The 13,756-nt window shown below is 40.5% G+C and overlaps 1 protein-coding gene and 1 long non-coding RNA gene across 2 annotated transcripts in view; both read left to right on the top strand.

Moving 5' to 3' along the window:
• Positions 1–12,439, top strand: part of LOC124281882 (N-acetylglucosamine-1-phosphotransferase subunits alpha/beta-like) — a 64,701-nt gene extending 52,262 nt beyond the window's left edge. The window contains 4 exon segments of the mRNA XM_046717898.1: positions 6,745–6,857; positions 7,642–7,732; positions 9,385–10,934; positions 10,997–12,439. Of these exon segments, the coding sequence (XP_046573854.1) occupies positions 6,745–6,857; positions 7,642–7,732; positions 9,385–9,534 (354 nt within the window). The 3' untranslated portion in view covers positions 9,535–10,934; positions 10,997–12,439.
• LOC124281859 lies at positions 6,492–6,695 on the top strand. Its single transcript, XR_006899990.1, has 2 exons — positions 6,492–6,528; positions 6,578–6,695. It is a non-coding gene; the product is annotated as an uncharacterized LOC124281859 (long non-coding RNA).
• Positions 12,440–13,756: the final 1,317 nt, after the last annotated feature.

Genomic DNA, 13,756 nt, shown 5'->3' with positions numbered 1-13,756 from the left:
GGACGATGATGTGGACACTATCACTCTACCTCCAATTGACCCGGTCTCGGACATACCAGAGGACCTGGACGCAGTCTTCAGGAAGGCAACTAAGTTCCAGTCTCCAAATATCCCACAGTTCAACGCAAAGAAGTTCTCACTACATAACATGGACCCCTTTATGAAGGCACAAGAAATAGATGAGAACTATAAAATCATCAACGACTCCCGGACCAAATCTTACAAGATTGATGACAAAAAACTGGCACAGATAGACACTATGACCAGAAGGATGTTCTTCGGACTTAACAGATCCAGGGCAATTAATGAAACGCTCATCTCCAAGTTCAGGAACTCAACTGCAGAGGAAGACTGGATGATTTATTCTGCCTTACTAACGCAGAAAAAGGACAACCAATTTATGTCAGAGCATTTATCATCCATATCAGCAGCATTGACGCTCGCCAGAAGACAAGGTCTACTGTCTTCATGTAACTGGAGTGAACGCTTCACTAAGACTCTGTACAGAGCTCCATGGTCTACAACATCCATCTTCGCAGGGGAGATTGACGAGGTTGCCAAGGAAGTCACAAAGGAATCCAGGGAAGTCATGATGATAAAGTCCATTGATACACTAGCCAGTGTCATCAGGCAGACGTCCCAACGCTACTCTGGCAAATCTAAATTGCAGGCATCCAGAAAGCAAGAGAAAAGAAAATGGGGACCTCCAAAGGAGGAAAGGATTCTTTTCTTCGCCCATCCGGTAACTATAGAGGACGATCCGGACGAGGCAGGGCATCCAGAGGTGCCAGAGGCTTTAGACGATGAAGGACGGGTTCGGAACGACTGGAGTCTTCCACCCCCAGCCGTTCCTGTTCAACCTTCCCAAGCGGGTGGACGTCTACAACGCTACTGGGAGAACTGGGGAATTCTTCAAGACCAATTTGTATCCAACATCCTAAGAGAAGGATATCATATACAACTACAAGCAGCCCCTCCATTAACAGACGCACCTCAGGGGTTAAACTTTACGACCCATCGGACAGAGAGGCTGCGAGAAGCGGTCACATCTCTACTAGAGAAGGACGCTATAGAGGTGATAGATCAGGACCAGATCTCACCAGGATTCTACTCCCCAGTTTTCCTCGTACCAAAGAAAAACTCCCAAGAAAAGTTCCGACTAATTTACAACATGAGGACATTCAACAGAGATTATCTACGCAAACCAGCAAAATTCAAAATGATTCATCTGCCTCAACTACTACATCTAATCCGTCCGTTGGACCATATGGCCAGCATAGATTTACAGGACGCATACCTGCACATTCCTATAGATCCGGAATCAAGGAAGTACCTCAGATTCCTACTAGACGGATGACACTACCAATGGAAAGTCCTGCCATTTGGAATATCATCGGCCCCCTGGTTGTTTACAAGAGTGACGAAGCCCATAGTCACATACCTACATCATCGAGGTCTACGTAGTCGATATACCTGGACGATGGGATTCAGGCTCGTCAAGATCCCAGTCATCTCAGACTACAGCTGGACTTTACCATCAGGCTTCTCACTCAACTAGGGTGGCTAGTGAATCTCCTCAAGTCGGAACTAGAGCCTACACAGGACCTGCAGTTCCTAGGAATTCAGCTCATCACAACAGAAAACCGCATAACAGTACCAGAGGACCGTTGGCTAAAGATACAACAGATGGTATCGCAAGCTCTACTCTCTCCCTGGCCACTCCGACAGTGGCAGAGTCTGTTGGGTTTCCTCACGTCAGCACAGGATATGACGCGCAGAGGGAGATTACAAGTACGCCCACTACAGGTCTTCGTAATTGCACATCTGGACGATCCGGACCCCTTCGGACTCCCGGACAGACTAAAACCATATCTACTATGGTGGACTCAGAGATCGAATGTTTGCGGAGGCACCTACTTAGCAGAGCCGGAGTGCAAAACGCATCTCTATGTGGACGCCATCTCTCCAAGGATGGGGAGCACACCTCGACAACGTTACAAGAGAAAGATCTGCATATCAACATGCTAGAAATGAAAGCAGTCATAAACGCCATACTTCACTGGACCAGCATTCTAAAAAATGCTCATCTAACGGTACACACGGACAACTCCACAGTGGCGTTCTACATAAACAAACAAGGATCAACAAGGTCGGCAAACCTTCTGAACCTTTGCTTTCATCTGTTCAGCATAATAGACAATCTGAACATCCACATAAAAGCATGCCACATTCCAGGAGCCAAGAATGTGATAGCAGACGCACTATCTCGTCCAACTCAGCCATCCCCAACAGAATGGATGCTACATCCAGAAATCTTCAAACAGATCATACAAGAGATAGGAGCGCCACTAATAGACTTGTTTGCCTCAAGATTCAACAATCAACTGGTAACATTCGTCTCTCCAATACCAGATCCACGAGCATGGGCAACAGATGCTCTAAGCATCTCTTGGGAAGGACTAAACGCTTACGCGTTCCCGCCACCAGCTCTAATACCGAAAGTGTTGCAGAAAATCAGTCAGACGAGGAACCTGCAACTGATTTTGATCGCGCCTTACTGGCCAGCGAGAATATGGTTCCCCATTCTCATACAAGAACTAGGACCACCTCAACTGCAACTACCAGAGTGGACGAACTTGTTAGTACATCCACACACAAAGCAAGCACACGGCACCCCAAAGTGTTCGCCTACACACATGGACCGTGATCAAGGTGCTTGAATAAGAGAGGATATTCCGCCAGGGCAGCTAAAGCGGTCACGCGCTAGCTTTACGCCAAATCAACACGCAACTTGTACGACGACAAGTGGCGAAGCTTCGAGACATACGCTTTGAAAACAGGCTTCACAGCCATGAAAGCGACACACCCTCAAGTGGCGGACTATCTTTGTCACCTAAGACAAACAAAGCGGTTAAAAGGGTCAACACTCTCAACATACCTAGTGGCATTGAGCTCAGTTATCACTATGAGGACGAGTGTAAAACTGACTAAGGTACCAGAGTTACTGGCCTTACTACGCTCTTTTAAACTGGAGGACCAACAACAGAGATTTAAAGCTCCGGCTTGGGACCACAATATAGTTCTACGGCATCTCACCAGTGACACTTATGAACCATTAGATAGGACATCTTTTGAGTTCTTGACACAGAAAACTCTATTCCTGATTGCCTTAGCAACAGCAGCAAGGATGTCGGAAATACATGCTCTAGACTTTGAAAGGACACGATTTGATGAAAATCGAAACATCGTACATATGGGACTGAGATGGGACTTTATAGCAAAGAATCAACTGCCAGGTCAACCGGACAGACAATTCCACATCCCAGCATTATCATCAGTCCTTGGGCCACAGGATACACAGGACCTATCCTTGTGCCCAGTAAGAGCAAAAAATTCTACCTACAAAGGTCTAGGACCAGGAGACGAAAATTTCATCCCTATACCGGCAGAGACACAGACAGAGATCTCTCGCACTACGATATCGATATGGATGAGAACTGTCATTCTACGGGCCTACAAAGCAGCAGGACTTGATCCTCCACGAGCCTCCAATCCACATGAAATTAGAGCTCTGGCGTCAACACTCGCTCTACATGGGAATTGCTCTATCACAACGATAATGGAGGGCTGCTTCTGGAAATGGGACATGGTGTTTACCAGTCACTACCTGAGGGACATCGCCACTGAAGACGTCTCGGGCATTCACCATTTCGGCCCCCTTGTTGTAGCACAACAACTGACAGTTCCACAAAGGCGCTGAGACAGAGTCTCGCCTTTTTATCACATGACTTGCAAAAGCCAACACTCAGGAGAGTTACAGCTTTAGAGTCCATATGCACATCTAAGACAGACTAGCATGAGTGATAAGACCCAGTACTTGTAAGGACGTACTCGTACATAAGAAGGGTTGCTTCTCCGGTTGATGCATGCATCAAGAGATGGAGTTGTTAAAATCCACATATAATATATATGTTCACAGAAGCAAGGACCAAAAGTTGACAATTGTGGTCCCCCCATCAGAGAAAGCTGGAAGTAAGGGTTACAGCAGCAGCAGAGCCTAGCAGTAAATTGAAGTGCTACCAGGAAGTTCCCATAGGGGGGTATGCAAGACGTAAATCACCAAATTGGAATCCAGAAGTGGCTTGACCCACCACCAAATCCGTAGGATTCTACAAGCAATAATACATGAGTCAGGATAAGGAAAAATATGTAATTTTCTGAGTAAGATTGATATTTTATACTTATCCTGACTCATGAGGTAAGCCCTCCCAACCTCCCTGCTAGGCACTTTGGATTTCCCAGCAAATCTAAGTGTCGGGCTTGCAATTCGGAGAGAGTGAAGAGTGGGAAGACGGGTGGCGCCGTTTTCCCACCAAAACGGAGAGGGAGACAACTCGTGGTGAGTAGTGATTTTACGTCTGCTTTTTGAAGGAAGCTTCAAAAAGGAGATACAAGTGTTCCACTAACGTTCGGGGAAGGAAGGAGACAAGCAATAATACATGAGTCAGGATAAGTATAAAATATCAATTTTACTCAGAAAATTACATTATCTGGTGGTGTACTGGTGCCTTTTGGTAGTTTTGGAATTGTGAATAAAATATTTTTGGCATTTCCATGGCAACAAGTTTGACTTAGATTGAAATTAGTGGTAGTGCTCTTTTCTGGAGCAGAACTCTAAACCGTTCAATGTTTCTTCACCAAACTTGGCACATACATACATCTGGTGGTGTGCTGGTGCCTTTTGGTAGTTTTGGAATTGTGAATAAAATATTTTTGGCATTTCCATGGCAACAAGTTTGACTTAGATTGAAATTAGTGGTAGTGCTCTTTTCGGAGCAGAACTCTAAAACCGTTCAATGTTTCTTCACCAAACTTGGCACATACATACATCTGGTGGTGTGCTGGTGCCTTGTGGTAGTTTTGGAATTGTGAATAAAATATTTTTGGCATTCCATGGCAACAAGTTTGACTTAGATTGAAATTAGTGGTAGTGCTCATTTCCAGAGCAGAACTCTAAACCGTTCAATGTTTCTTCACCAAACTTGGCACATACATACATCTGGTGGTGTGCTGGTGACTTTTGGTAGTTTTGGAATTGTGAATAAAATAGTTTTGGCATTTCCATGGCAACAAGTTTGACTTAGATTGAAATTAGTGGTAGTGCTCTTTTCCGTAGCAGAACTCTAAAACCATTCACTATCTCTTCACCAAACTTGGCACATAGATTGGTCTGGTGGTGTACTGGTGCCTTGTGGTAGTTTTGGATTTCTGAATGAAATATCTTTGCATTTCCATGCCAACAAGTTTGACTTAGACTGAAACTGGTGGTAGTGCTTCTTTCTGGAGCAAAACTTTAAAAACCTTTCAATACTCTCCTTCCACTTTTCTGTATACACACACCAAAACATTTGACATAATCATAACTCATAGACATATTCATAAAGAGTATTTGGCCATTGCGGGGGATATTGATGACTTTGTCTTCTTGTTAAATAAGACACTACTAAATATTGGAAAAATAGGGTCAGTATTAATTACTGGATGGATGTACATTTAAAAAACACCAAAATCTCACACAAAATCATCCAATCACAGCTGTCAGATGATTCAGTCTGCACTGAAGGCTCCCTAAGTCTTCGTTAAACTATGGAATTTGATCTGGTAGAGTATAACCTAAAAGGGGCCTAAAACTATACACACTGACACACTGTCTGGCCAAAGTCTACAGTGCACATTTCATGGTGTACGGTACAAAACACAGTCATATAGAAGGGGTATAGACAATTGAGTGGTGGTGTCTGAGGTATCACAATGTTTAAGAAATACAGTTCGCTCTACACTTTCGCCCTGAACTATTATAATGTTAAAGCACTCGGACGCAAGCGTTCTCGTGCTTTAACTTTATATAGTTCGGGCGGAAAGTGTGCTTTATTACACCATACATGATGGTAGAGAGACCTGTATTTCTTTTCTAAGATGCCAGTTTAATACTTTCTAAGGATAATTACGATTAATCTAAGGCAGAAAACAAACGACGATGTCGGTGACCTAAATTAAGAATCCTCGCACAGGGCTAACTGGCACGCTGTTCTATTGATGTGTCTGCCCCCCTATGTTAAGACGAACCTTACCAGAAAAAACAAATGAAAAACAGTTTGATGCCGGTTTACATTCGGTTTAAACATCTTCTAAATTTTTCTAATTACATCTGTGATTAACGTAAACCATATGGGGCAATTTGAACGTCACATTTCTACTACCAACGTAAGTTTAGATCAGTAAATCCAGATGAAGATGAGTAGTCAAGCGACATTCCACGATTACATTGTGGGAATGTAAACATTGCGAACATTACCGTGCCGCTGAAAACGTGAGTCGAATTGAGATACTTTAACCGTCGTAAAACATAAACGTAATGAATCCACCAGTGATGTTATCTGCATGAAGCAACTGCAAACCTAGGAACGGGATGCAACAGAGTAGTTTACTGTAGGAGGCTGTACGAGGCAATGACAACTGACATGCATCGTGACGTCGGTTACATTGTGGCGTAATGCAAAATGTGTTCGATCACGAGGGGGCATACTAGAATGGCACAGTGACACCAATACATTGTGACGTAATGCAAAAAGGGCACATTATTGTCTGATTAAGTACTGTCGGCACCTTTGATCTTTCACGGAAGCATCTTAGAATCATTGTCAGTGTTTTCTATGCCTCTCATTAATCCTGTGTATGTTATAGGTGAAAGCAGTCCTTCAGGACTTCTATGAATCACTCTTCCCAATATCATCGCAGTTTGAGTTGCCACGTGAATACAGAAACCGATTCCTTCACACAAATGAACTGCGAGAGTGGTGAGTAATGTTGAAAACGTTTCAATATAACTATTGATTTCATGTTTTGACATTGCAGAAAACTGTAATTGCGTGTAAATAAGCTTGCCTTAATGCTGTAACCAGTGTAATTAGCTTCCCAGACGTTTCAAGTAGACAATGCTGTCTAGTAGGAATGGTTCATTGGTTGGATACTAGTGAAGATCCGGGTTAGAATTCATCTTCAGTAACCCATGCTTGTCATAAGAAAAGACTAAGGGGATCGGGTGGTCAGGCTTGCTGACTTAGTTGACATATGTGATCATTTCCCAACTTGGTAGATTGATGCTCATGCTGTTGATCACTGGATTGTCTGATACAGATACGATAAAGACCACCGCCATATAGCTGGAATATTGCTGAGTGTGGCGTAAAACAACAAACCAAAATCAAGAGTGTGGTGTAAAACTACACTCACTAACTCACTCATTGGTTGGAAGGGTACTGAGTGGGACTTTGGTACTGATCTGACAATTCAAACACATAGAATGAATTGCGTAATGGTGAAATGTGCTTGTCGACATTATATGATGTCATAGAGGTATAGGGGTGGTGGGGTAGCCTAATGGTTAAAGTGTCCTCTCATCACACGGAAGATTTGGGTTTGATTCCCCACATGGGTATAATATGTGAAGCCCATTTCTGGTGTCCCACTGTGATATTGCTGGAATATTGCTAATAAGGCATAAAACTATACTCACTCACCTGTAGAGATATATCAACAAAGAGTGAGTCAAACAAGTGACAAGTGATTGTGTTTTTGTAGGCGGCGATATCGAGACTGGCTGAAGTTCTGGACACATCTGGCGCTCATTGTCCTGGTCATCTTCACCATTGTGTCCTTCTTTGGGGACAAGGTAGGACTTCTTCAACAGGTTATCACCCCTACAGATCCGGGTAGAATTGATCTTCAGTAACCCATGCTTGTCATAAGAGGCGACTAACGGGATCAGGTGGTCAGACTCGCTGACTTGCTGTTTATCACTGGATTGTCTGGTCCAAATTCAATTATTTACAGACCGCTGCCATATTATCCCCCGCAACGCGTTTTGCGGGGGTATTAAAATGGACTCTGTGCATGCGTGCGTGCGTGCGTGCTTCCGTCCGTGCACATTTGTCTTTTCTGGAGCAGAACTCTAAAACCGTTCAATATTTCTTCACCAAACTTGGCACATACATGGATCTGGTGGTGTACAGGTGCCTTTTGGTAGTTTTGGAATTGTGAATAAAATAGTTTTGGCGTTTCCATGGCAACAAGTTTGACTAAAACTGAAATTAGTGGTAGTGCTCTTTTCCGGAGCAGAACTCTAAAATTGTTTATTGTTTCTTCACCAAACTTGGCACATACATAGATCTGGTGGTGTACTGGTGCCTTTTGGTAGTTTTGGAATTGTGAATAAAATAGTTTTGGCGTTTCCATGGCAACAAGTTTGACTTAGATTGAAATTGGTGGTTGTGCTCTTTTCCGGAGCAGAACTCTAAAACCATTCACTATCTCTTCACCAAACTTGGCACATAGATTGGTCTGGTGGTGTACTGGTGCTTTTTGGTAGTTTTCGATTTCTGAATAAAATATTTTTGGCATTTCCATGCCATCAAGTTTGACTTAGCAGGGGTGGAAATAACTTCAAAATTGCTAGTGTACTCCGGTACAGTGGCACATGTAAAATCACTTGCCCTGATAATTTTTCCACTATACCGGCCGTTTTCTTGTTGAATTTTTAAATAAACAACATAATTAACATTGGAATATCAACTGGACACCGGTACAGTGTGATATACAAACTTGCTTGCCGACAAGAAAAAAAAACTGGACTCGGGCGTCGGGCAATGGGTTATTTCCACCCCTGCTTAGCCTGAAACTGGTGATAGTGCTCCTTTCTGGAGCAGAACTTAAAAAACCTTTCAATACTCTCCTTCCACTTTTCTATATACACACCTAAATATTTGACATAATCATAACTCGTAGACATAATCCTGAAGAGTATTTTGCCATTGAGGGGGATATTGATGACTTTGTCGTCTTGTTGCTGGAATATTGCTGACTGCGGCATTATTAAACAACAACCAACCTGTAGTCAGGTTATCTTACTGTCTCATCAGAAATGTCCAGGTTCTTAATCAATGAATGTGAGCAATATTCATGAAAATAGACAATATCAGCTATTTTCAAGGTATTGATACCCTAGAGAAATTTGCGGTATCATAACTGTAAAACAAACAGTATAATGTAAATGTAAAGAGTGTTTTTTGAAATTTGTAATTGTGTAGTATCTGAAAATATTTATGTATGATGTAATTGGCATGTGTAATATCCTGGTGGATGTGAGCAGTATGAGCTATCGTGCTTGAAAACGGTACAAGAATCTGTATCAAAATGTTGCTGTCACGAAATGAAAGAATTTGTTATCCAAACACTTTGTCAATACAGAATAAGTGTGTTAACAAAATACAAAGTGTAAGAATTCAGCCTTGATAACATAATGACTTAAATTCTTTTGTTTGAAAGATCGAAGCTGCTCATCGCAGATTGGCCAGACTAACATCCAATAAAGGTGAAGATGGAAGTCAATCAGAAGAAGGGGGCGGATCACTTTCGACCAGTGGAAGTGGATCATCCAATAGCCAATCAAAACAAAGCCCTCTCCTGCCTGTTTGACGGTTCCTGCTCTGGCTTATCTCCCCTGATGTTGTCTTGGTTCTGCTTATTATAATTCTTGTTATTGTCATTGCTTTGCTTGTGATCGAGGTTAGAAAGTTCTAAGTGGACTTCATACTCCGTACAGTAAAGCATGGCAGAGAGTTGTGATAGGTGGAGATATACAACTACTTATATATCTGGTGCCTTCTTAAAGATGATCTCAACACAAACATATCACTAACATCTTATTTTATTTTGCAACTGATGAATATATTTTATAGCATACCTTGAGTCTGTCCATATTGACGGATTGAAGATATGCATATTGTGATGTGGTTTATATTTAGGATAAAGTCACACAGAGAATCTGCAGAGGACAAAAGTTTACGATTGTTTTCAGGTAGGAATGTAATTTATGAGTTAATCGTTCACCTGTGGTTAATATGTTACTTTCTTTGAGATAATGGTATTACACACGTGTCATGTAAGGCCAATTTATTGTTTCACAAATTTCATAGTAAACAGGATGAGAATTTGATTTTCTTTCATAAATTCTGGAAATAAATGTTTTACAAAAAAAGAATCATCTATTTTACAACAGGATCATTTTATGCCTGTACATAAATATATTGGTCTTGTTGAAGCACTTAGATTTAGACTGAAGAGTCTCTTTTAGTCATTTTCTAGAATATCTAGATTTTCAAAGAGCCGTCATGCTTGAATGATTAGCTGATAGTGAGGTACTTCAAAGTATCTTGCATTTACTGAGCACCAGATATAGAAGCAGATTGATATAGAATGCAAACTAACAAACTAATTTTCAACCAAATATTTCATATTCACTGACCTATGAAGAAGACAGTTGACCATATTCTGTGGTTCTTTTTTCATTCTTGGTTTATATTACATGAATTACTATACAACTAGGCTGTAAGTCTGGAGGTCAGAGGTAGTCACCATTTAGGCCATGGCACCTTGATGCAAAGGAAAATCTTGAAAATTAGTTTGTTTAACTTGTGTGTATCCAAGATATCAGGGTAGATTTGACAGAGCGAGGAAGTTGTTTTCTCATATTATTTTCATACCATGCATCAATCATCATATTTTTTCATTTTCATTATTGAGAGACCAGAATGGTTTGTCTTCAAGCATGGCTTGATGTAAGCCAAGTTGTATGAAGTACTCTGCTGTTTTACCTTGGGTAGGCAGCTCTAATAAGTTTATATTTACTCCCTGTGTGGGCAGTATGTCTTGTATATATGATTGCTTCTTTTGAAGTTATACAACCTGGGAACAAGTGAACTAGTGGTCGATATAGTAATTATTAACTTGCACAGATTAAAACCAAGTATTGCCCAGTGAGGACACCCAGGGGGTGATATCTATCATACTTCATGACACCTAGCAAAGTGATAGTTGTTTAAAGGTGTTGAAAACACAGAACCTGCACAGAAAACCAAAGTATAACCAACTTCACCAGGATAAAATTACTTGTTTTCAGAACACACCAGATGAGTTACCATTACATTTTCCCCATGTTATTGTATAATGTAGCTGATGTGTTTTCTATTTTTGAGATGTTGAAAAAACAAGTCATCTTCCTTGTACATGAGGGGGGCAGTGTGGTAGCCTAGTGGTTAAACATTTGCTCATCATGCTGAAGATCAGGGGTTTGATTCCCAACATGGGTGCAGTGTGTGAAGCCCATTTCCTGAGTCGTGATATTGCTGGAATATTGCTGAAAGGGTCATTAATCCCAACACACCCAATCTCTCCTTGTGCATTATGAAGAAACACTGTACACTATCAACACCTCCCTGCTTAGTTGGTCTTCCATGATGGCTGCACACTCAGGTCTGTCCATGATAAGAAGCCACTTGAGTAGCCATGATTTTAACACTCACATATGCCAAACAGTTCATATTTGTCTTAGCATAGTCTAAGCCAAAATGCATCTAGATCCCATTTCTCTTTTATGCCTGAAACAGAAGTGTCTGAATAGTAAAGTTTTCTCCCTTGACATTATCGACTCCGCACCCAAGCTTGAATACTGGTGTACCAATAAAATCCCTGGACTTAATGGTTTATCTGCAGTTCCTTCATAGTTTTGATAATTGAGGTACCATTTTCACTTTAGTTCCAAACATCTCAATTAGCAATGTCTGTGAAGCCCAGTCTGTTTTGGTAAGCATTAAGGCACGTTTGTTTTACTATATTTATTGCTGAAATTGAATAATGGTAGTTCTGTTTTTCTTGTAAATATTTCCTAGTACAATTAGTGCTGTTTATGTATATAAGGAATCAACCATTAGATATTCTGGCAAGGACCTTCAGATTTTATTAAAAGATGTCAGCTGTCCAAGTAAATGTTTGAAAAACATATTTAGGCTCCAAACTGTAAATAAAAAGGAAATTCTGATATAAGTCATGTTGTTGCTAGATGTGTTTTGGAAAAATAGCTTCTTGTTTAAAGAATATCTTATTTGGCACCTTTTACTGAAAAATATCACAGGCCAACCTCACCTTTTCCAGATATTAAATGGTTGGGCCCCAAGGTTGTGTATATATCAAGGCTTCTATTGCTGTTTTTGTACATACAGAGTTATTTAACACCTATCATCATGTCATAATATTATACAAGTGCAAACATGTCGTAAATACTCATGAGTATGTTTGGATTACACCAACAAGACAATTGATATGTGATATAGGAATGCTGAAAAGTCCCATTAGGTTAGGCCATCATATGTTATAATATTTGCCACTCATCCAGCGTTCAAAATAATCGCCGGCCCAGAGGCCCAGTGCTGGTTGTTATTGTATCGGGCCGGCAGTTTCAAATATTTGCAGGCCCTTGTGGCCTTCAGTAAATTATCTGTCAATGTTTGTTTTTGTCAACTGGAATATTTCCCATATTGTTTTTGTTTATTAACGTTCAGGAATCATCCATGATCCATCATGTTGCGATAACTTACAGTTTCACTTTCTGATATTTCAGCGCTTTGCGCGTAGGAATGTCAATGCCAGTCTTTAACAAATACAAAATTCTCTCAGCGCCATAGGTTTCGCTAATTGAAACAGTGTGAAACTGTACATAGTATAATCTATTTTGTTTTCATTGGTTTGACTTTAACAAAATGGGCCAGCAGATTTCATTCAGGGCCTGTAGATTCTAAGGCCTGCAGCAGCAGGAGGCCCTGATGGCCAATTGGTAAATTAAAGTATTGCAAACACTGCACTAATCTGCCAAAACACTCATCAGACATAATTCTGTAGTCTCCAGATAATAATCACTGTGGTTCCTCCCCCCATGTTAGGCCGTAAGAGTCAACGTAATGGGTGGTCAGTTTCAATGACATGCATTACATGAACTCAGTTGTCCAGCCCTACAAACTTCTTAAGCCAATTCTTAACACATTGGCTACGATTAAAGTTAAGAATTCTTATGGCTACGAACGTTTCAAAAATCTAGGCCCAGACTGTTCTTTACAGTCGGCCACGATATAGCTGGAATATTGTTGAGTGGCGTTAACAAACATTAACAGAGTCCCCTTCTTACTTCAATGATGAAATACCTCATGTCTAGTCCAACTAAACATTGGTGCTTTATTTTAGAAATACTGATTTAGTAAAAGGCACCTGTCTTCCTTCTTTAAACAAATACATGAAAATGTGAGCATTCTTTTTATGGCTTATATTTGATCTAACCAGTCTCCTGTGTAAGGTAATAAAGTATATGTATTGTCTAAAATGTCAAAAATTATCTTGGCTTCTACATGATTTTATAAAACATATTCTGTTTCATCAGTCCAAAATATTAAGCTAAACTATTGTTGACATGCAGCTGAAATGCAAAAGGTAGAATCTGAAAAAGAAGAAATAGCAGTGTTTGTTTTTTCATCCTACAAACCAGAAAAAAGTAAAATGTCATAAACATAGTAACATAATGTCACTATGAGTATAAATATGTTATGTTTCAATGTAATTTGTCCAAGTTCAAATGTGGGAATATATCTGACAGTATCATTATTCACTGTATCCGTCAGCTGGAATCATGCATGTATTTTGTAAGAGGAATTGATTTATGTATATCCTCAGTTTCAAACCACTATTCTTCTGTTAAATACTATAACACAACCAAGTTCATTGCTTAATGGAGTAACTGAACCACTCATTTAATAAATATGTTATATATTCCTTATCAAGCCCCAATTCACTATGACAACATACTCGATACCAT

Source organism: Haliotis rubra, unplaced genomic scaffold, assembly GCF_003918875.1.
Source record: "Haliotis rubra isolate DU_JTF1 unplaced genomic scaffold, ASM391887v1 Scf29, whole genome shotgun sequence".
NCBI classification, from domain to species: Eukaryota; Metazoa; Mollusca; class Gastropoda; order Lepetellida; family Haliotidae; genus Haliotis; species Haliotis rubra.
This window is presented reverse-complemented; position numbering and strand designations above follow the sequence as displayed.